Source organism: Phaethon aethereus (assembly GCF_964289735.1).
Source record: "Phaethon aethereus genome assembly, chromosome: 17".
NCBI classification, from domain to species: Eukaryota; Metazoa; Chordata; class Aves; order Phaethontiformes; family Phaethontidae; genus Phaethon; species Phaethon aethereus.
In genome coordinates, this window is record NC_138593.1 from 11,775,023 (window position 1) to 11,798,429 (window position 23,407).

The 23,407-nt window shown below is 45.8% G+C and overlaps 2 protein-coding genes across 3 annotated transcripts in view; one reads left to right on the forward strand and one right to left on the reverse strand.

The window, feature by feature from the left end:
- Nucleotides 1–11,847: 11,847 nt before the first annotated feature.
- On the forward strand, nt 11,848–18,006 carry PIK3IP1 (phosphoinositide-3-kinase interacting protein 1; the record flags this gene model as incomplete). Its single annotated transcript, XM_082007899.1, has 6 exons — nt 11,848–11,935; nt 12,066–12,182; nt 12,284–12,403; nt 14,454–14,639; nt 14,774–14,852; nt 16,898–18,006. The coding sequence occupies 6 exons, from the start codon at nt 11,848–11,850 to the stop codon at nt 17,103–17,105; spliced, it is 798 nt and encodes a 265-aa protein (XP_081864025.1). The 3' UTR covers nt 17,106–18,006.
- A 3,175-nt stretch (nt 18,007–21,181) lies between these two features.
- The window catches only part of LIMK2 (LIM domain kinase 2), a gene marked incomplete at both ends in the record, with an annotated part of 30,262 nt that continues 28,036 nt past the window's right edge, over nt 21,182–23,407 (reverse strand). For both annotated transcript variants that reach the window (XM_082007542.1, XM_082007543.1), the window contains 2 exons: nt 21,182–21,338; nt 21,918–22,075. In XM_082007542.1, the coding sequence (XP_081863668.1) occupies nt 21,182–21,338; nt 21,918–22,075 (315 nt within the window). The remainder of the gene's footprint in view (nt 21,339–21,917; nt 22,076–23,407) is intronic.

Genomic DNA, 23,407 nt, shown 5'->3' on the forward strand with positions numbered 1-23,407 from the left:
ACTTGTGTGGAAATAAGGTCCTTTCTTGACCCTCCCTTTCCTCCTATGTAACTTGTCAAGGTCTTATGTACCAAATCCAGGTATAAATGTTGTTTAACACAGGGTTAGGAGTTAGGAATACTCTGAGTTATAATTATGGTTCTGCTGTTGATGTTCAAGGACACATAGGACAGCTCCCTGAATGTATTCCTTAATTTCCCATCTGTGAAGTGTTTTCTCAACATCACAATTGTTGTGAGGGTTAACAAGCAAAGGTTTAAGCAGTGATGTGGTAAACTAAGTTGCTGTGTGTACTGAATGTTTATAGAAAAGGCCACTCTGAAGAGCCCAAGTCCCACACCAGACTTGCATTCTGTGAAACAATAGCTGTCTCCGTCATTAATACAGTGCTGGAGCAGGGTAGACCACCTCAGACCAGGACCTTCATTCTCTACAGGAGATATGTCTGTATTAAATGGGAATGTAGCCACAAACTGCTGTTGTGCCACAACTTGTGTTGCCCAGGTGCTCCTAATCCAAACTCTGCAGCTAATGCATAACTGAAATAAGACACATTCCTGTTTTGTTTTTATGTTGGACTCATAGAGCCCTTTGTAAGTATATGGGGTTTGGAATGATGTTCTAAATTCTACAGACTTAGAAGCCACAGTTTCTCTCTTGTAAGAAGCTACTTTTTTGTACTTGCTCTCAAGTATTATAAACCAAGGATGAATAATCAATGGCTTTCTCTTTATAGCACCAGCACTTTCTAAATTGAGAGCATGCTGCAGTGGACTTGATGTTTTGCTATTACTCTGTGTTGGGAGACTGAAGGACATGTTCTTCTCCACCTTCTCCCAGAATCTCTGGAATAGGTATGAGTCTCATTTAAAAGGGGGAAAAAACCCCAAAACCAAACCCCAGACCAATGCACCTTCAAACTAAAGCTTCATGGAATTGCTATTGCTGTACTGGTAAGCTTAGTTGACAAGTAGAAACAGGACTTTTCGGAAAGGTAACAAAACATTTTAAAATACCTTACAAATCTAGACCATGCTGAGACAACCTCCGTAAGCTGCCAAGCAAATCAAGATAAAGCAGGCTTTCCAGTCAGCATAACAATTCATTTGGATTAGCAAATCCAGCTGCAGTCAGTCTGATTTACCAATAGCTTGTATTTAAGCCACCAGGAAAATTTCTCTGGAATTGAGGCTGTATTCTGAAAGATACAAGAAGTTTATGTCCCCAGTGTTCCTATATGCACTCAAAGTGGGTGCACTAGTGATAAAATTCAATTACAAAAGCCAAATCCAGAATATAGGATATTTTATCCTACATTTAGCTCCAGTGACTTTAGTGTTACTAGTGGTTTGAATTTTGGCCTTGTGTATTGGAATTTAGTTTTGAACACTACAGAATTTGACCTGATGAAACAAATGAAAAGCCTTTTAAAACACAGTGCATTTTGCTTGTCAAAGAAAATGCTTACTAAGTTGTCATGAATACATTGAATGAAAGCTACTTACTTCTCAGTCTAGTGGACAGGGAAACAATTAGGCAGGAAGTTAACAATCCTGAAATGACCGTTCTAGATCATCCTAGTGTAAATGGGAGAGATTTGCACCAACACAAGAGACTGTTGCGGACTAGTGCCAGCAGCCAGTTGGGCAGATCTTTAGCAGTGGTGTGTTTTCAGACCTTTTTGTTTCTTTGGGGGCATATTGTTCCATTCTGGGTAGTAATTTAATGTATATGCAGATTCTTTATATTCTGTACTTTGGGAAATGTCTGCTTCTCATAGAACAGAAGACAGATCCAAACAGAAAACTCAGCCTCCTAAGTTCAGAGTTCAAAGGGAAGTACTAGCCCTGAGCTGCAACCTCACTTGTTTCTATTACATTTTTAATTGGCCTATCAGTGTATAGATTATAGTTCTCATTTTGGGCCAACCCTCCTTTCCGTATCATCATCTTTGGTGGGACTGCAATCCAGTGTTTGAGTCCGTGCACTTTTCTGCCAAGAAGGGAACTTGAGTTCATACAAATCTAGGTAATCAGAGTTGTAGTATTTTTTTGTATTATAGGAGTCCCCTCAATTGAGGCTCAGGCCCTTGTATATTAGGTATGATGAAAACATCTTCAACCATTTAGAATGTAGACATTAAAGATAGACAAGAAAGGAATAGATGCTTATAGGTGAATGAGTGAAATAAAGACAATGGACTAAAAACCGCTTGCATGCATGCTTAAGTGTTGTATTGAATGTAGGGGCACAGACTTACCATCAGGCTTCTTTTGTTGCCTGAATTTATGTAGTGTTAGTCCACAACAAATGCAAGGTAAAGCAATTTAATGTGAATTTATTCTGTGATAAATTAAGTGACATTACCTTGCATTTGTCATGTGTTAGATGTGTGCAAACAGACTTACTAGTGTGGCTCACCTGATGCATGGTAATGTGGTGCATGTGAGCTCTCAATCTTAAGTGATTTGCCCATGATGACATGGGAAATTGATAGCAGAACCAGAAATTGAACACAGATTTTTCCTTCTCTCAATCCAGTGCCTTAACTATAGTAGGGCAAAGTATTATATGTTGGGGGGGGGGATGACTTGTTTGGTTTTTAAAGCCTAGAGCTATAAGACGGTGTGGAGTTGGTCTTCCTACCAATCTTTTGAATAATTGCAAATGCCCAGTCACAATTTTAGACCTGTTTGAGTGCCAGTGACTTAGGGAATATTTGTTATTTCCCAGGTATTCCCTGAAATTATTGTTCCTCCCTCAACTGCTGTCAGCAGTAAGGAATGACTTGAATAGAAGAGCTGTGTAACTGAATGTCTATCTAACTCAACTAATTGAATTGATAGTATGAAAGCTAACCTAGATTTTGTAGGCTCTGTTGTAACTTTAGTGTCTTGTTTTTTCACTAAATCTTTGTTCCTAGAAATCAATATCTGAATTTATGTCTTGAGTCTGGAGTGGGGTACCACTTTCAGCTTTAATTTTTTTTAAGGTGCTTGCTTGAGGAAGTAGATGCCAAAGTAAATTTCAAAGGAACTCCAGACTTCAGTGTTGGAAGAATGAATGGAGAGCAAGAGCTCTCTTTGGGTTTCATGAGAGATAAATGGACAAAGTAAAAAAAAAAAAAATAAAACAGCTACCAAAATTTTAAGTAATTAAACAGGAAAGGCTTTTCTTTACCACCGACAAAAAAAACCAGATATTTTCAGTTGTTCGGCGTGGCAGAAACTCTGAGAGCAAGTGCCAAAGGATTGTGTTGGCTTTTTCAGCATTATGAATATACATTAACAGCATTATTAATATTTTAATGTAAATTAGGCCAGCTTTGTACCATTCACCTTTTGCCTGAGCACAGTACCTGAGTTTTAATTGAGTAGAACATAAGCTCACAGTGAATCTCTGAGCTTATGCTCTCAGTTTCACCCCAAGGGACAAAACATATGAGCAAAGAGGGGAAAAAACCCAACAGGAAAACTTAAAAGGGAAAACGGATTCTGGAAGATTCCCATGTCTCTTGAGAGAGTCCCGTTATTTATCCGTGAACATCCTTTTCCAAACAAGATCCTTCAGCTGTTGTGAATGAGCCTTTGGGAACAGATTTGGCTTTCAGCCCGATCTGCTGCTCCTTGTCCCTGTAAGAAGGCAGTGTGTTCTGGAGAGCTGAGCCTGGGACCCGGTGGGAGGCAGTGCTCCTGGGCTGCAGCCTGAGGCCACATGTACTGTTGCAGAGTCAGCAGCGGCAACATTGGCATGTCTTCCTGCCTGCTCCCTTCACACCTTCACCCTCCACACATTCCTGTGCCAGTGTGATACCTACTCAGATGTGTACAGCTCTGCAAATAACTCTGTTAGCTATAAAACAAATCAGAGCACTATTTATCTAAAAAGAAAAAAAACAAAACAAAACAAACAGTTATGTGACATAACTGCAAAGTGATGCAGAACAGGAGCAGGAACCCTGGCTGTAAGGGGCTGTGGTGATGGCTGGAATGGTTAAAGCATGTTAGTGAAAAACCACGGTTGGTTGCTCTGTGGTAGCAGATAATGACTGTTTGTTCGTAAAAAAAATTAACACCTTGTGTCATCTGTAGCCTCTTCCTGTCTTTTGTTCCCGTCTATAAAATGAGATGATGATAACCTTTGGGTAATAATGTTTCAAGATTTGATTGACTTGCCAAATTGTGCTGCACAATTGTGCTGCTGAACTCTGCTACAAATGTTTGGCCTCACTGACTTCAGGCCTAATGCAAAGTTAAACGCTTGGCCACATTTTTCCAGAAAGGTAAAATATTTAAATTAATTTAAAAACTGCCTGGCACTATTGATCTGCTCTCAGGGTTTATGTCAATGAAGCTTTTCCTGTGTAGCTTCTCTACTTGTACTGCAATTTTGGAGACCCAGAAGTGGTCTGAGCTGAGATGTGCTGAAGGAGGGAGGTAACTGGTGTCTCACTGATATTCCGGTGACTCCCTCCCAGCTCCTGGGTTCCATGTGGACCTTGGGGTCACTTCATACAGCCACTGACAGCCATAAATGCTCTTGAGCTTCCAGCAGCCACGCAGTGAGCTTGGGTAAGTGCTTTTATAATAAATCAGTCTCATGCTTGCTAATAGTTTTTTGGCTGCTGTGTCTACAAACTGGTGCCTTCTCCAGGCAATTTTTACATGCCCTCTGCAAAGTTGTCAGACTGACTGCTGGCTCTTAAAGAATCAACCAAGCCTTGCTCATGGGCTCAGAATTTTTCTTCAAGTACTGTTGTAATCTAAAAGTTTACTGCAATTAGTGCAAATACACAGTGTAAGAGAGAAAATAAAAAGCTGTTCTCAGATGTCCTATAGAGTGAACGACTGAAATATGAGCGTGGGATGAGCCAGGAAAACTGGCATTTTTCCTTGGCTGCATGCCATATGGAGGAGACAGTGCCTTGGAAGGGAAGGAGCAGAAAAGTTTGCCGTTGGCTCTGATGAATCCCAATCCTGCTTCTACTGAAGTTGTTGGGAATCCTCCCATGGTCTTCAGTGTGAGCAAAAAAGGATCTTGGGTGAGGATGGATGACTCTTTCCCTACTTGAATGAAGTCTCTTGCCTATTTATGGGCCTGCTTCTATTGAAACCGAGCCTGTTTTAGCCTTTTTGGGTTCTTAGGGACCTGTTTGTATAAAGCAACTTACCTACCTATCTTTTTTTTTTTCTATTGTGTGTATTTTTTGTATGTTCTGTTGAAAGGTGAAGCCTCTGTAGAAGGGGATACAAAACCTGATTTTTAAATAGTAATAAACCAAAAGAGAATTAAACTCTGCAGGCTGCATGCATTCATTTCCTGGAGACGGAGAATAGAGACGATGAGTGCACAGAGAGCCTGTATTTCTCGTATCTCAAAATCCTCCTCTTTTCAGAGACAGTTCCTGCCTTTGCCCATCTCCACAGCTCTACATGAAAACCCATAGTGGGGAGGGCAGGTTGCAACACTGTATCAGGTTGGCCTTATTTTGACTAGAAAATCCTTTCTCTGGAGCCCTGCGATAAGATTTCTTACATTCTTTTAGCAGAAGTGGATGAAGTAAGAAGTATCTACGTGAAATTCAGTATTGTCCTCATTGAATACCTGGAAGGCAGTGAAAATAAAACTGTGACAGGATATATAAATGTGTTTTTGTAATGCTTCTGGCCTGCCTACCTCAGGTGCTAGGTCATTAGTCAAACGCACCGTGTTCTACCTCAACACCACTATATTCTAAAGAAATAAGTGAAGTATGAGGTGAAACTTTACTAAGCCTTTGTTCCTTCCTGTTTTTTTAGCCTCCTTGTGGTGTTACCAGTTTGAACCCTAACTTTCTAAAAGAATAGCAAGCTCAAGACCAAAATAACAACAGAGGCTTGCCCTGTTCTGTAAATATACTTAAGGAACAGAGTCTTTGCTTTTGTAAATAGATGTAAAAAAGTCCACATGCATATATGAGAGTCATGAAAAAGGCTATCTCTGTATGCCTATGGCATTTGTGCAACCCAAAGAGAAAATACAGAGGTTTACCTTTCTACACAGGAAAGAAAGGGCATCCTCCCAAAATAAACAACTCTTCCCACAGCCTTCAGGCAAACACCTGTGAAGAGAGAGGTCTTTCACAGTACCTATGTGCCAATGGTTTTATCTGCTTTCAGGTCAGCTAAGAAAATAAAACCCAGAGGTGAGAGCTCTGCATTGTAAATGTCCGTGAATCCTGCGCTTTTATGAGGAAACACTAGTAGCTCTACTGAAAGGTTTGGTCTCTGCTGCTCCGCTCACATTTTGAATTACAAAGATACCCATTACATAATGGGTCTTTGCTCAGCTCTTATGTTGATGACTCCAATCCTAGTCCCCAAACCCTAGATAGACAAGAAAATATATGTTTGGGGTTTTTTTTTATGTGTACAAGTTTATAACATTACTGCCTTTCTGTTGGCATGGGATATGGGTTGCTTGCTTATAATGAGTGGTTGTGCTATTTAGATGTCGTGTATTTTCTGCAGGAGCTGGACGTTTTGCATATTTAAGTGCAACTCATGCTTTCCACAATGGAATCTAGCTCTTTCTTTGATAATATTCCATGATTATTGAAGTTTAAACAGCAGAGTTTTGGGCTATCACTTCTGTTTGACTGTGAAATCAGCTTCCATGGTGAGTGAAAGATTGGTAGGATATTTAATAATGCAGTCCAATTCACTGGAAGTTAATTTGAATAGATACCAGACACAAATCTTTATTCCCTTTGACTTAAATCTCCAGATGTTTTGGTGCTGCCTTTTTCATGTTTCTCGTGTGCAGATAAACTATTATTTTTACATTGGCATTTTCTAACAAGAGTGAACCTTGGTTTATCTGACTGCTTAGGTTTGCTGGTTACCGCTGTGCACAACAGTGAATTAAGAAACAAGAAAGCTACAAAGGTGCTTTTGTACCTTGAAAAACCAAACAAACAACACAACACATTCACCTATTTTTCTTCCTGCATTAATGCTTATTTGTACTGTTCATCTAAGTCAGCACTATACATGTAGAACTTGGGAATATCTTAAGATCTGCTGTGCATATCCCTCTTCATGATCCCTTCTTCTTGAATACCATTTCATAAGGTATGTATTGCCTGTCTGAAGCTTTCAAAGCACTTTACAGACGTTTAATCCTTTCTGCCTCTGTGACACAAAGTAGTATTAACATGGGAAACCGAGGCAAAGCAACAACAGTAGAGTAAGGCTCCTGTTCTTGACTGAAGGACCTATGTGTTCTCTGAGTAGATTGCAGTATCTTTCAAAATAGCTTCCCTTCCTCCACCCTTAAAAATGCATGCTCTGGTTTTTGTCAACAGCAGCCTGCAACTGTAGCAAAAAAAACCAACCCAGTGCAACTGAGGGCTGAAACATCTTTAGGCAGCTGTACCTTATTCCTAACAACATTGCTGCAGTTTTATGGTATCTTGCTAGGAGACGCACCCACTGGGTAGCAGGTAAAAGTAGTGTCTGTGATCCAGATACGGTTTTGGGAATGCTCCAGCTGGTGGAAGAGCGAAGGGCCGTGATCCGTGCCAGGTCCTTTACAACAGCCACAATGGGCCAGTGGGAACACAAATGTCTGTGGGCAGCTGGGCCCACCAAAACCACCGAGGGAATTGTGGAAAGGCACTGGGCAGTTTGTGACAAAAGGGACAAAGAAGTGTTGCTGGTAGAGAGGACTCAGTGTGTGAAATTTCTGAAGTCTGTGATTGCCGAGAGTATTTAGTGTTAATCTCTTAATGATAGAAAAGTGGAGCTGCAGTGCTTCTCCCCCAGTAAACAATAGGACCCAGATTGCCCTCCTGAGGCCTCTATCCTTTTATTACAGCCCACACAGAAAGCTCATTGGAGAAGGCTCTTTGAGTTAGTAGAGCAAGCTCTTTGAACCAGTCTGAACCAGTTCAAATATCACATATGGTTGTTTTGCTTCTGCAGACTTCCTTGTTAGTCCTTGGAGGCTGTGGCTGGCATTTACTTAGCATAGCTCATGCTGTCAGATTGAAGGGGGAGGGGAAGCCTTTCCTTCAACATGTCGGCGGGGGGATGCAACAGTGCAAGCAGATATTCCTCTCTATCGCTGCACGCTGACTCCTTTGTAGTGACTATCTCTGTCTTGACTGTTGGTTATACTCAGCTCAGTTTCATAAACTCATCATTTGAACCTTTTATTGCAGCCCTGATGGTTTTTTCTTCTATTCAGATTGTTTCTAGGTTAGGAATAAAATGCGTTTGTTTCTGACTCCTACGTCATTGCTTACAGAAGGCTTTTTACAGGTGAGACCCACAGTTATTTTCATGATCCAGACAGAGGCAACAAAGGAGTAAAAAAACTCTGCTTTTCTTGGAGTTGCAAGTACTTAATAGTGTTTAGTAACGTTCAATGCTTACAGTTTTTTAAGCTTTAAAGCACAAATTGCTCTAATATTCTGCTCATGCTGATGAGGCCTCAGAGTGTACTATCTTCATTCTCGGGCATCGCAATTTATGAATGAAGCAGAACATGGTTTAGAAAAACTAGTTTGGAGGAAAATTTGGAAGAATTGTTTTTGTTTGCCTAGAAAGAAGAAAGGGGAAGTTATGGGAACATGACATATGCTGCCCTATTACAAGAAGGGAAATGGTCAGCTTTTTCCATTTTAAGCAATCCATGTAAATTTGGCTAGGAAAGAATACTTAGATTAGAAAATTGATTTTGCTTAGTCCCCCCAGTATCTTATTTAGTAAGATTAATTAACAACGCGTGTTAGTTCTTTCGTAGGAGGTTGGATGAACTTTTTGCCTGGGAAGATCTGGCTGTGGCCAGAGAAGGAGGGTGGATTTGATGGCTTCTTGCAGAGTCCTTCCAGACATATATATCTGTGGTTGCCTCCCTTTGCATAGCATGCTGTGCTGTGTGTTAGCTTCCTTTTATTTTTCTTCTTTAAGAACACTCTCCATACACTTTGAATTTTTCCACAGGTGAAAAAGTAGAACAGACAAACAAGAAAGAGCAGTTGACAGGAGAGAAAAAAGCAGATGTTCATTCTGGAACCTGCATAAAGTAAACAGCAGAAAGGTACAAGCTCACAGCTGAAACTGGTTCACACTGAGTTTAGGAAGGATGCTTAATGTCCCTTGTTTCTAAAAATAGCGTATATATTCTCCTGTGAAGTGTTTGTGGATGTGTGGATATGTTGTGATACATGTATGTGTATACATGTACAGACTTTTACGTGTAAACTATGTGAGGATGTTGTTGCAGAGCTATTAGTTTACTTGTAGTTTGGGTATTTACTTTAAAATCAAGTCCTAGGAAGTAATGTCAGGTTTAATGTCTAAAAGCATAGCAAGAAGAGCAAACCCATTCCCAAACAGCAGAAAGAGCAATTTAGTCAGCCTTTGACAGCTGCCACCTGGCATCCTATTAAATGTAACTCTGTGAAACTGCCAGGCATAAGTCTTCCCTCATCCTGGAGAAAGCCAGAGATGAAAGAGAAAAAATTATGCTTAGAAGTAGTTGTGGAAAAGACTTTGATCTTTACCGTTAATATGAAAGTTCTTGCATTTCTCCCAGATTCCCCAGATTGTCCTTCTGTGGACTGGAAACTCAAATTGTTTGCTGGAGCTTGGCTGGGTGTAATGAGAAGTGCCGATTTATCTTGTTATGTAACAGGAGACAGAGAGCTGGGTAGGTCTTAGATTTGTTTCCACAGAGATTACTGCCCAGCCTGCAGTTCTTGGATCAGTATGTGCAGGAGGAGGTGCTTTCTGTGCGTGGAAGCATTAGTTAGCCTTATGAAATGAGCTAAAAGAAATTAATTGTACAGGTTGGCAGCCCTCTATAAACTGTTTTGGACAGATTGTGCCTCTGGATGCATGAGTGGCCCTGCAGTTTCTGACTGAATGGAATTTGTCCCATAAAATTTCTTATGAAGAGCTATTACAAACAGAAGGCCTGATTCAATAGCCCTTATTAAAAATTCTTGCTTACTCCAGTTAGCCTTGCCTTCATAGAGAGTAACTGGAGACCATACGGAATGCAGTATCTGGGTATCTCTGCAGACAGTGAGCATAAGGCCATAAAGCAGACGTCTTATCTGGTGATGTTGGTCAGGACTGACACACACAAAGTTTTGTTGGTTTGTTTTGTTGTTTTTTTGTTTGTTTTTTTTTTTTACAACCTGGCTGCAGTTTTTTTAATCTGACATTATTAAACTAAATTTACTGTAGTGTTAAATCATATTGTTAAAGCATGAATCACACACAAATGCTAAGGCTTATGGTTTCATGTTCAGCAGTAGTGCTGCTTAATTGACTTGTTTTCCTCATTCCTCCTCTGTCATGCTGGTACACCTGGCTTTCTGTGGCTGCATTGTGAACTGGATGCAGCAGGTGACCTGGTTAAAGTGTGTGTGACCTGGTAAGAAAAGAGCAAAAGTTGGGCTGGATCAGCACCTTGAGCCTGCTTGTCACACAAATACCTGTAGCAGCCTGACAGAGAGCACTGCCAGGATGGAAACATCTGGGAATGGAAGGGAAGGACCACTGCTCCAGCCAGCACTGACCTGAAAAGTGATTCATCAAACACCAAATACAACATGCAGCTTCCTGGCATAGAAATACTTTTTATGTGTTCAGTGGTTTCCATGTGATTTCAAAGCACTTTAAAAGAAGAGAACTTCCCTGTCCTCTTCTGAGAAAGAAGGTTTGATTGTACCTCATGTAACGCAAAGGAAGGGCAAGCGCAAAGAAGAAGCAGGCATGTTGGCGAAGGTCAGAGGGAAATCTGTGGGAAAGCCAGAAATAGCACCTTGTGCTGCAGGCCTGTGCCTTAGCTACAAACCCATCAGTTGGCCCAGGCCACCTTTGAGAGCCTGTTGTTGAACAGGATTAAGTATTCAGCTGCTTGTTCTTCGCCGGTGTGAAACAGGAACGTTGCTGATGATTCCAGATGCTCGTGGACAGTTGCTGGCACTGCAGTATCTGAGTACCTCGGCCTGTTTGGGAACAGAAGTATACTGTAACCCGTTTGAAATGTCTGCAGAGAGGCTTTATAAAGGTGGCTGGATGCCGGCAATGTAATTACTCTAAAGCATTTTTGGTCTGTTTACCTTGTTTTTCTGCAAGCAGGCACAGCCCTTAGAGTATGCGGAGTCAAAGGAAAGCAATCGATTAGCAGAGGCGAGAATGTGAACCTTCAATGTGGAGTGCACAGCTTCCCTGCCACTGTGTGCCCCCTCACGCGCGGTCTCTCTCCATAGACCTAAGGGAACCCAAACGGCGAATCGGGGCAGGAGCGTTCAGCCCATCGTGCTAGTTCTCTAGGGGAGATGGCAAGTTTAGGTCCCTGAAGACAAACGCAACTGCAGGCAGCAGTTCAAGCCTAGTTCCTTGTCGGCACTCTCCTCTTCTGGCCCACGAATTTCCCGCGGCCGCAGGGAACAGGCTGGGGGACGCGGAGCTGCGCTTTGGCAACGCTTCCCCGTGTTCCTCCCGGGCCGAACGGCCCCCGCGGTATCGAGCACCTACCGCTGCGCCCGATCCCGGGTCTCCGGGGGACCCTCTGCGGCGGCGGCAGAGCAGCGGCAGGTTCCCGGCTGCCCGCAGCCCAGCCCCGCGGAGGCCGCCCCTTCCCCTCCCGGGGCTCCTCGAAGGGACCAGGAGCCGCCCGGGGGCGGGCGACGGCAGCGTTAGGACCCGGCGGCGGCTGCGGGGCGTGGGGGGTGGGGAGCGCAGCCCGGCGGTTGTTTACCGGGGAGGGGAGCGCCGGGGCAGGTCTCGTCGCGGAGCCGAGCGGCGCGGCCGGGCTGGCGGCGGCTCCTCGCCCTCCGCGCCGAGGATGCTGCGCGGGGGCCCGCGGCGGACGGCAGCGCTGGGCGCCGTGCTGCTGGGCTCGCTGCTGCTGGCGGCCGCCCGGGGCGCCGAGGGTGAGTGCCGGGGGCCCGGCCCGGCTTTGTTCTGGGGGGACAAAGGCCGGTCTCGGATGGGGGGGGACACCCTGGGGAAGGCGGGGGGCTGCCCGGCCCGCCCGCATGGCCTGGCTTCCTCTCTTCGCAGAGTGTCTCCGCGGCAACGGCGCGTCCTACCGCGGCAGCCGGCGAGTGGCCTCCGGCGGCGCCCCGTGCCTCAACTGGCTGGCGGTGCGGAGCGGCCCCGGCGCCGCGCTCCCGGCAGGTGAGTCCGGGAACCGGGCGGGAGCGGGGGAGCCGGCGGCGGGGGGCATGGGGGCGCTGGGGCCGCGGCGGTCCCCGCGCTGACGGCCCGCTGCCCTTCAGCAATCGCCGAGGACCACAACAGCTGCCGGAACCCGGACGGCGAGACCGGGCCCTGGTGCTACATCCGAGGCGCTGCGGGGGTCCCTGAGCGGAGGCCGTGCGACATCGCCCGGTGCTCAGGTACGAGCGGCCCCAGCAGCACCCTTTACTGCCCTTGCCCTCCCCAGCGCATTGCCTTCCCCGCCTGCCTCCTGCCGCTGGCTTGTCACCAGCCTGGGGTCCCCCTTTGCGCACAAACAACCGCGGGCTATGGCAGCACCCACGGCCCCCCCACCCGGAAGGAGGTGTACCCGGGGCTGCCCTCCAGCCGTCCCCTGTGTGTGCACATCTGCCTCCCAGCTGTGCCTTGCTCCACCCCCAGAGTTTTGCCATCAGTGCCAGAAAAGGCCTATGCAAAGCCTTCCCCCCCCCCATTTCATTAGTCACTAAAGGGCTCTTTAGCTGTGTTGCAAAAGGCTGAGGTCTGGGCATCTAGGAACTGCGGGGATGTCGCTAGACCATGACTGGGGCATGTTACTACTGTCTGAACAAGCGTTCTGCTGCTAAATGAGTGCCAGGGTGAATTTGGGTACAGGTGGAAGGAAAGAACTTGGAGAAGATGAGGATTGAAGGGAGGACAGTAAGAAACAGAAAACCCCAAACACTCAATTCCTCCTGGATAGTCAGGGTGGGAAACAGTTTGTCAAGAGAAGAACTGTAGCTGAAGCCTGTTTCAGAGAGAGGAGATTGTCAGTATTGACTGAGGCCAAAGTAACCACTTGTTTTTTTTGAACTGTTTACTTATTTCTGAGCTCCTCAAGATTTTTGCACTCCATTGTCTCTCAGGATTGCTATCCTTGCATGTGAACACTTTCCCCCACACATACACCCTCCCCGTTTCTCCACTTAGCTGTTTTTTTGCCTGCTTTTCCCTAAAGATGAAGCAAACCAAATGTTCTGCTGCCAAGACCCTTACTCAAAACAGTCGTGCAGCTTTGGGATCAAGAGAGTTACCTGACCTTTCAGCCAATAAACCATTTGCACGTTTAAGGGCTTTGGCTATTTTTGTGTCCGAGTGAGCACCTTTTTATTGTAGTCGTGTCCTGCAGCTCCCAGTAGTTCAGCTTCTCTGGCTGACCCTATGTAAAGTCACTGGGCAGTGCAGGAGACCCCAATTTCCTGTCTCTTAACTCCCCTTCTGTACTTCCATTTCACATTCCACTGAGGACTCAAAATGGCTGCAGATAGAAAATCCACATGGACTTATTGCCAGCTGTGGGGTGAGATCCAGGTGGAGAGAGTTTTCAGGTGTGGATGCATACTGAGCAGAGCATTTCCAAAAAGTAGGGTGGGGTTTTTTTTGTTTAGGATAGGTAATAGATACCTATGTTGCATTGTCATAGCTTTTACTGTGCTACAGCTTCCATTTTAACTGTGTCAAGAAAGAAGGTGCTGCCTTGGAAATCTTTCAATGCTGTTGATAAAAAATCCATAGGGCTGGGAAGGAGTCTGTGCTATGAGTGTCCATCCTTACATGCCTTTGTTTGGGCTCCGGCTGAGGAGGAGCTTGCTGTACTTACACTAGTCAGTGGCTGGGCTGCCTGAAGTGTTGCTCTCACTTAGCTTCTCCATCATGCTAAAGGAGTTTGCTGCACGGCTGCAAAGAGGGGCTGGGTGAGAAGAATGTCCCCAGGTTGTTTTCACACCAGCTAGAGTCTCCTTCTGTCAAATCTTCCTGCATCAGGAAGATTGAGGCAGAAGAGAGATAAATAGTCTCCTGGGAGATTTGGGATGGAGATTCTCATAATCTCGTTCATGTCTGTTCAGCAGGATTGAAGCTGCACCCTGTATATCGATCTATACACTAAATGAAGTCATTGTGCATCCCCTGGACTCATGCCCTGAACCTGGGTTTTGTTCTACTATCTGACTTCTGTCTCGGCTGTGGTGGTGCCTTGCACTCTTAGTTAAATAGTTTGATGTCAAAGGAAAGCGGTGGGAGGAGTATGTTTCTTGTCTGCCTTGGCAGGATTTCTGGCAACAATCTGAGAGGGAGCAAATGTTTGTCATTGTACTTTCAAGGTGGTTCAGTGATACCAGTCTAGATCTGTCTCACTCACACAGGGGATGTGTTGTTTTGAAGTACTCATCAGTGCTTGCTATTTTGTATGTCTCTTTTTCCTCTCAACAGATGCTACAGCTGCCATGGCCGCAGTCCCTACAGCAGAAGTTGGTACTTCTCAGGAGGTTGACCAAGTGTTTGAACCAGCTGATACCTTGCCCTCCCGGAGCGAGGCAGCCGCTGTGCAGCCCGTTGTTGGGATCAGTCAGAGAGTGCAGATGAACTCCAAAGAAAAGAAGGACTTGGGGACACTAGGTACAAACTGAGGGTGATGTGATGGATCCATTCCTGTAATTCTGGCAGGATGGAATTGTTTTGAGGATCTGAAAGCAGTGCTGTAGCTGGATTTACTGCCTCTAATTTTGCCTCTTTCCTTTCTTTCTTCACAGGGTATGTGCTGGGGCTGATCATGATGGTGATAATCATTGCCATCGGAGCTGGCATTGTCCTGGGATACATCTATAAGAGGTCAGTGGCTATTCTCCTTTGTCCAAAAGCCAGTGTAGGCATGAAGCAATGTATATAGAGCAGGACTGTCTGAGCACCTGCAGACCTAACCAGATCCCAATGGCAGATAGAAGCTTATGTTTTGATATGGCATGTTGTGCAAGAGCGCTTGTTGCACTAAGGAAAGAACTATTTAAGAGTTAATCCCATTCTTCTCTGTTGCACCCATCAATGTGGTATTCTGTCCCATTTAAAGTTTCAAACTGTGCTCTTTATTTTTTGTTTGTGTGTGTGCACGTGCACCTTGATGTGGCTTTCTCAGATGCATCCAGGGGAGCTGAATTTTGTGTAAGGGCTGGAGAGAGCAGATCCCAGGTGCCCTCACAGGAAGTTTCTTTTGTGATCAGAAAAAGAACAGTCCTTCTAGCAGGCCACCTGTTCCCCTGGTTTCTCTAGTCTAGCTAGCTTTAGAAGAAAAACAATTGGCAAATTCTCTGCCACTCATTTATTGTATCCTATGAAGCTGAATATTGAGTAGCACTTTTTTTTGTCAAAAGTTAATTTTACCGAAGCTCCTGTATACTTTAAGGTCAGTTTTGATTTACACTTAAGTTATGATTTGTTTAGCCACTTCACTATGTTGGACAGAAATGTTGCAGTAGCTTAGCAGTGTTTGAGGTTAGTGGTAATAGTAAGCAGCTCGGTTGTAAGAGACAGGGCAGGATTAACAAATAGTGAAGTTGCTGCAGCAAGTGAAGGCCCAGGCTCACTCCTCTGGGAGGGTTTGTTCTGTATTTTGGCTGTTTGACAGCAGTCTGACACAACCAAGCAGAAGGAGCCCTTTCCCAAGCTGGGACATGTCCTTATGTAAGTGTTTATAATAAATGCCAACACAAAAAAACCTAACAGAGGGAGGAGTGTTACATAAGGGGCAAAACAGAGTGCTGCTTGTCGAGGAATCTGATTTGAGGTGTCACTTCAGAGAATGCTGTCTCATGTGCTGGCAGGAATGGCAGCCACTGCTGCACGCTGGTAGGCAGCTTTGAAAAGCAGCCAAAATGCTTATGTGCTGACAGGAAACCCCAGCAGCTCTGCCTGCTTGGGATCACAAGCCCCAGGAGGAATGGGTGGGTGGTGCCTGTCCCACCTCACTCCTGTCTTTGGTGGGAAGAAGCAACAGACCAATGTTCAGCTTTGCTTCTTCAATCCCAGAGAGCTCACAGCAGGGCTGTTGTGCAGGTTTAATGTCTCTCTCCATTCTTGCCTTGCTCTCAAAATGGCATGTGCAAGCTGGCAGGTTTGGGTAGGTGTGGTGAGAAACCTTTCATTGGTTCAGTAGCTTTTGGTATACGTAGCTTTTCTGGAGACAACATTCTATTAATGCCATCCATTTTTAAAGAGAGGCAGTTCTTTCTCAGTACAAATTACAGAGGTGTCGCCTCCCTTAGCAACAGGCTGAAGAGTGAGGTAGGTTTGAGGAGCTAGTTGTGGTATGAAGCTGTTAGATGCAAACACATAAGGCAGGGCCAGCACTGAAGTAAGCTTCAATACTGTCAGTAATGGCTTAATATGCTACACAGGTTGGTTTGCTGCAAAAAAAGGCAGAATCCGTCACCACCTCTGGTACTTGTTTCTATCAATCAGATGAAGCAGGTTACAGAAGCTCTTTTGCACAGCAGTGGGCTCTGTGCTGTCTTGTTGCTCCCCTGGGCCTGCACCAGGCAGTTCTGTGGGACTGCAAGATGTGAAGAAACATTTGTTAGCTCCATGGTTTGAAGGAGAAGCCTGGCTTTGTAGTCATCATTTAGCTGTAGCAATGTTAGTGAATAAGCCAGTTTATGAGGGAGGGACAGACTTCACTTGGCTGTTCGTTTTTTAAATGTGCTCACATGGGGTCCTCTGCTTACAGTAGGGAATGTTTTGGGCCCTTTGTACAGCTGAAACATCAGTTTCTTGAAGAGCAGAGTCCCTTCTTTTCTACTCTATCACCTTTACTGAGACTGCCTCCAAGCAGTGGCACTCATTCCAAATACATGTATGTTTGTTGTTTTTTTTTTTTAATCTAGGGGGAAAGACCTGAAGGAAAAGCATGAACAGAAAGTTTATGAGCGTGAAATGCAGCGCATCACACTGCCGCTCTCAGCATTCACCAATCCTGCCTGTGAGCTTGTAGATGAGAACACAATTGTGGTGCACACCAACCAGACGCCTGTGGAAGACACGTGTGATGGCAGTGGCCCGCTTATGGGTCAGGCGGGTACTCCTGGTGCCTGAGCAGCTTGGGCAGGAGCGGTACAGGCTGAGCAAAGCCTCCAGCTTCCCACTGTGAGTGCGAGGGTTGCGTGTGTTCATTTCTATTTTGTTTTCTTTTTGATGAAAGCCAGATGAAGGTGATGCAGAGGGACAGAGCAATGGGCTATTCATGATGATCTGTTTGAGGGACACCATTCAGTGCATGACCAGCTGGGGACTGGTGTGGTAGACCCTGCTGCTTCCTCCTGCCTATCTCCATGGCATACCAGGGAGCTGGGGGGGATGATGGGCTGGACTCACAATTGGCCACAGATCCTGTAGTTCGCAGTGTGGTCTTCCTCTTTTTCTGTTCCTTTCCTATTTAATGGTGTGCACTGTTACTTAAGGTTCAGCCTGGAATGCCAGGAGGGAGCAGTACTGCAGGGACCGAGGGGAGTTTTGCATCAGACTTAGCTAGATAATTACACTCTGATTATAGTTCCTGCCTTTTTGCTATAGTGGCTGAAAGCTGGAGACAGTGTCCAGAATCCTGCTACCGGATCGGTTTGTTTTTGTTTTTGTTTTTTTCCAAGGAAGAGTTTATTTGAGGGATGGCTTTGACCAGGAGCAGTATGTTTAGCCCCAGTGTCAATTTGGAAAAGCTCTTCTCAAGCTCTTGACAAATCCAGGTCTTCCAGGGCTGAGGCCACATCTCCATTCCCCTGTGGTGCTACATGCACAGCCACAGTTGTAGGTGTCCAGGTGGTCTGTACCTCCTGCTCACTTACTTACACAGATCAGGAGACCAAAGGCCGGCAGTAGATGGTTGTGAAGAAAACAGACTGCCCTTCAGTTACCTACAGCAGGTTGAGCACTGAGGATCAGTAACATCCTCTTCCAAATTCCCTTGGCCTTCTACAGAGCCAGCTCTGGACAGAGTGGCCAGGCCAGCTATGGAGACCACCCCAGCCATGGATGCAGCAGCTCTTGCTCCAAGGGCAGGACAGGGCAGCTGCTCTTGCAAGATCCCTAAGTTATGGCATGGCTCCTGGCCCAGCCTCCTTCCCACACACTCAGCTTGTGCAGCAAGACTACTTGCTTACAGAGCCTGGCCCTATTAGAGGTTTTGTAACAACTTTTGTTAGCATTTCAGGGAGTTTGGAAGGGATGGTTGCTGCAGTGTCTCCCAAACGGCACCGAGGCAAGGCCAGTTCAGGGAAACATCCATTCGCAGCTTTGGGGATTCAAGCCATTCAAGTAAGTTTTCTAGCCACGTGCTTTATAGCTGTGGGCCTAACAGGGAGCAGCACTTGGCAGCAGGGGTTTTAGTGTTAATGTTTGATTCAGAAAAGGGAAATGTTTTATTTTTAAATGCCTTTGAATACCATTTCTTTGTAAAATGTTTTAAATACCTCATTATGAGAAGGTGCAGATTGTGCTACCTTGTATTAAAGCTTAAAAAAAAAAAAAATGCTCTGTAGACCTGTGTGGACTGTGGCTCATCTGTACATTCCTCCTGCCAGAGGAGCATCCTTTTGCTTGTTGCAGACTTCAAATTAAGGAGAAAATGCCACTTCAGTTTGCCAGACCCAAAGGTAAATCCCTACACGCCCCAGTACTGACAAGGGGCATGGAGTGTGTCTCCTTGCTGCCAGCAGCTAGTCTTGGACTGGGATGCTGTTCCTGAAAAGCAGCTGTGGGTGTGTGAGCTCTGCTGACTAAGCAGCCTGGCCCATGGGAAGACACTCTCAGTTACAGCCCCTTCCTGCACTGACACAGGTCAGTTCTGCTTTGGAGCCGCTCAGCAGCAGCTCCATCCCTCGGGGCCTTGCATTGATGGAGACAGAGCACAGCAGGTTACAGGAGGCACTGACATAGCATTTTCATTCAGTTGTTGCCTTAACAAATGCCCCTTGAGCTACGTATTTCAGAATAAGAGGTTTCCAAGAACAGGCTGTATTTTTATCCCTGGACCAGAAAAAGAAAATGAGGAAAGGTTCCATGTTCCGTTGACTCCTGTCCACCCTTAGAGGGAAAAAAAAACACCACCAAAACTTGACAATTTCTTCCCTTTCCATCACTCCAGGTAAACAGTACTATAGAGCACTTGCACTGCATCCCTATAGTTTTGTAAATGTGTTAGAGCCCTTTAGCTCAAGAAAGGGAGTTGTAGATTACGATACTTGATCTGTGCAGTTTTGGTGTTGCCATTTTGTGACAACAGTAGAAACCCAAGAAAGTTACAGTTTCCTGCTTTATGTAACACAGACAACACAATCTTGTTTTCATAGCATACATTTACTGCTTTTTAATTTAGTTAGAACATTGAGCTGTGCAAATCACAGTTCATAAATCCCACCCACACATCACCCAGAACTCTCCCCTTCAGGGGTCCTCTCACAAACCAGCCTGGGAGGGTGAAAGAGGGCAAATCCTATTAACAGTCCCGAATCCACTGGACCCAGTTTAGAGAGGCTCCTCCACTGACTCAGCACAGGGAGTCCCCAGTGTTTCTAAAACACTACTACACTGACTAAACTCCCCTGCACACCTTTTGTCAGGTGATGACTGGTCCCATGTTATCTTACGTAATACTTTAAACTCATGGGTAGGGAGAGGAAATCAAAGTAACAGCAAAGACTAACACCCATTCCCCACCATTCAATACCAAAGGGAAGGGGGGAGAAAGGAGCACACTAGAAATCCAGTTAAACCAAGATGTTTGTGAAACTGAAGAGTAGGACTTGAGCCAGGTTTTTGTTCAGTTCTGCCAACCCCGTGAGCTACTGCAGCAGTTAGTTATCTTTCTTCCTTCTCCCACTGAGGGAGGAAGAAGAGAAGTGCTGGAAGCAAATACACCCCCACCCACCTCCCAATGACTCCAAGCCATTTTTTCTCCCCAAAAGCAGGGAATGACCCTGAGGAAAGTTTCTGTTTGGAGAATCATCTCAGGTGCTGCAGCAACAGCTGCAAGAAGGACCTTCAAAGGGAGCAACTTGCACAGCCTGCAGGAAAGGATGAGGTAATGGCAACTGAATTATTAGTTCTCCAGCTGCCGCTCCTGGGAGGATGGGAAGTTCTCCAGCATTTTTCTGTTCATGACAAGTCCATCCTTTAAGTAACGTTGGGCATGTCCCCCTTTGCCATTGTCCATGCACAAAATCTGAGCCACTTCAGACCTTGGGCTTTCTGAAGAGCACCTTCTGCCACCTCACATCCACAAGCTCAAGCAGGTTCAGCACTCCAGGGACGTCCACAGCCAGCGCCTAGTGCAGTTCTACACGTTTGTGTTCTAAATACTTTCACCTAGGTTAAGGTTCTTGGGCAAGCAAACTCACTGTGCAGGCTCAGGGTCTGAAGATGCTCAAGTGGCTCATTTGCTGCCTGCCTTGTTCACCATCAGGAGGGGCAAGCAGAGCTCAGTCTTAGTGTTTCTAGGCAGGCTTTTGGAGGTATTCGGAGACAGAGGAGGAAAAAAACCACAAAACCAAACCAAAACAAAAATTCATACATGCTTCCCCACAGACAAGGTGTTTCAGGAGAGCTGCCCAATTCCTGGGGCTTTTCACTCCCTCCCCTGATGCACACTGGAGGCCAAAATCTTGGTGGGTTTTTCTGGAAAACACATGCACAAACATACACACACACACACGCTGTCTGGTGGGGCCTTTTGTTGGATGTCCAATTTCCCCGTCTTTCTGAGCAGGGCAGTCAGTGGAAGAAGCAGTTCCAGAAGTGCTGGTCCTTGCCCAGGAGAGTCTCCTACAGCAATTCCCTCCCTGGCAGACAGGCCAGGGTGGCTTCACAGCTTGCAGCCAAGTTCTAAGGCACCACAGTAGAGAAGCCTGAAAAGGCCAGAGAATGATTTCTCAAGCCACAAAAATAGTGTTGAGCAGCTTTCCTAGGTGCAGTTGGCAGGAAACAGCCCTTTTCGCTTCTGAAACATGCCAGAAATCCACAGTGAATCAGGATGTCCAAGAGGAGAGGTGTTGGGTGGGGAGAGAGAGGCAATGCAGCAAACACACAGCGTGGTGCCCCGTTAATGCCCTGGAAGTCGCTGAAGTGCATCTCCCTCCCTGTCACTTATCTCAACTCCAGCAGGCAGCAGGACAAGCTGACTAGGTTGTGTTTTCAGGTAGCTTGTCACGGTTTAGTCCGTACTGCACACTCACGTTGTGGTCTAGCTCTTCCAGCTCAGATGGGAGGGGGATGGCAAGTTCTCCCAGGTAGAGAGAGAGAGCTTCAAAGGAATCTTCCAACTTGGAAAAAGGGGGCCTAGATGGAGCAGTGAGGAAATGTGAGCCAGAAAGAGTAAAGCAGAACAGCATCTGGAAAGGCTGAGCCAGTTGTCCATCCAGGCTACTGTCCCGTGCACAGAGGTGTGAGCAGGGACATGATCTCTCCCCATTCAGCTTCCGAGATTGCCAAGATCCCATCTGTCTGGGTTACCCTTATCTACAACCGATGACCAGGAAGGTCCGGCTCTTTTGGAACCTACTTGGCATCAACACTGTTCTGAAGCTACAGGTTTCATAACTGAAATCAAATGAAATATTCACATTTCAGAGCTGCTGCCAAGGTCTCCCCCTACTTTTTGTACATTGGAAACCCTGAACAATAACTCCTTTACCCTGTCTGTCTTGGAAATTGTTTCAGAGACTTCTACCATATACAGCAGTCTCTCTCCCAAGTTGATGAGTCTTTAGCCTCGCCTCATGGAAGCCTTTGAGCATTCCCACAGAAGGCTGGAATACAGCCCTTCTCCACCCTGTGTGCAGAGCAATCTTTCCACCAAGGGGATACAGACACATGCTTCAGGCTTACAAAGAGGAGTCCTCCAGACACCAGACCTACCTGCTCTCTGGTTCCAGTCTGCAGCAAATGGCAGCCAGAGGGAAAAAGGCTGGAGGACAGTCAGCAGGAACAAACTTCTCCCAGAACAGCTTGACATTAAGGCCGAAATCCAGTGTGCGTGGCAGACAGTCTGGGTCAGCATAAACCTGGCCTATAATCTAGGGAAAAATGAGAGAAGCGCTTAAATACAGTAACAGTTCCAGAGTGTTAATAAACAGGGAACTTCAGCATTGGGCAGAGGCTCCTTCAAAGTATTAGGGTGCAAGGGAAAGAGCAGAAATACTGTTCCTCCTTTCCAATTAGGCTAGTTGCACAGGGGAATGAGCAAGGCAGTGCATACAAACTTCGCATGAAACTTTTTCAAGACCTGGTGATGTGGCCACAGTTGTGAAGGCCCAGACACCCTTCTATTTCTCCCCAGGGTTTCTCTGCTAGAAGATACAGGATGACATGCACTGCCCAGAGAGCTCAACAGCGTCTCGCTGCTGGATCAGCTACTGTACTGTATGCTGCTGAGGATGATGTGGCCCCTCCTGATCACAGGTAATCAACACAACCTGCATCACCACCACATCCCTCCCCTCTCACTACACCACCAGCAAACCTCCTTGGTCTACAAACCCTGTCCTAAACAATGGTGTGAAGTCAACAGCACTGCAAATTCTGAGTTGCTCTGCTACTGGCAGGTTGAACCCCACCCACAGACAGAGTGTAGGGGCGGAGAGAAGAACAACCATAACCAACACCCAGGAGGTTGAAGGCGAGAGGCAGTACAGGAAAGGGCTGGGTGGAACAGAAGTCCTGCCCCAGCACTCGGAAGTCCCAGTGCTCACCACCTAGCCCACTGAGCTGCACTTGCCACCTCCAGCCCTAGGGGACTCAAAGTGCAATAAGAGGGAAGGAGCCCACAGTGGAGAGCTGTGAGGTGATCTGGACTCAGCCAAGGTCAATGTCAATACAAACTCTCACCTGGGGAAGAATATTAGCTTTAAAGCCTCATCGGGTATCACGAAAAGGGTGTTATATATAACCACCCAGGCTTTTCTATGCCAATAACTCGGGAGGACAACCACATCCTGTAACTAGGCAGTGGAACGCCCATTATGTATTTTGGCACCGTTACCTCCTTATCTGAGTGTGCAACTTCTTTTTTTAGTATTTTTATTTTGGTGACAAGGAAAATGTTAATATGCTACTACCCCTTTATTTGTCTTTTTCCTAGATGAAACAATTGTTTTAATCCCACATAGAGATTTTTCAAGTTCCTAAATCTATCACTCACAACCACAACATTCTCTGAGAGGAGGACCCAGTGTAAATACAGCTCCAGATGAGGCCACAAAGATTTATGCACAGATATTTTGCTTGTTCCCTTCTTCTAAACACTGAAGATGAAACTGCTGGTCTCCCCTGGTGTTCCTGTAACTGCTCTTATCCGCACACATAACATCCTACCTTCCATCTGTATTTCCATGGTCTTACACACCTTT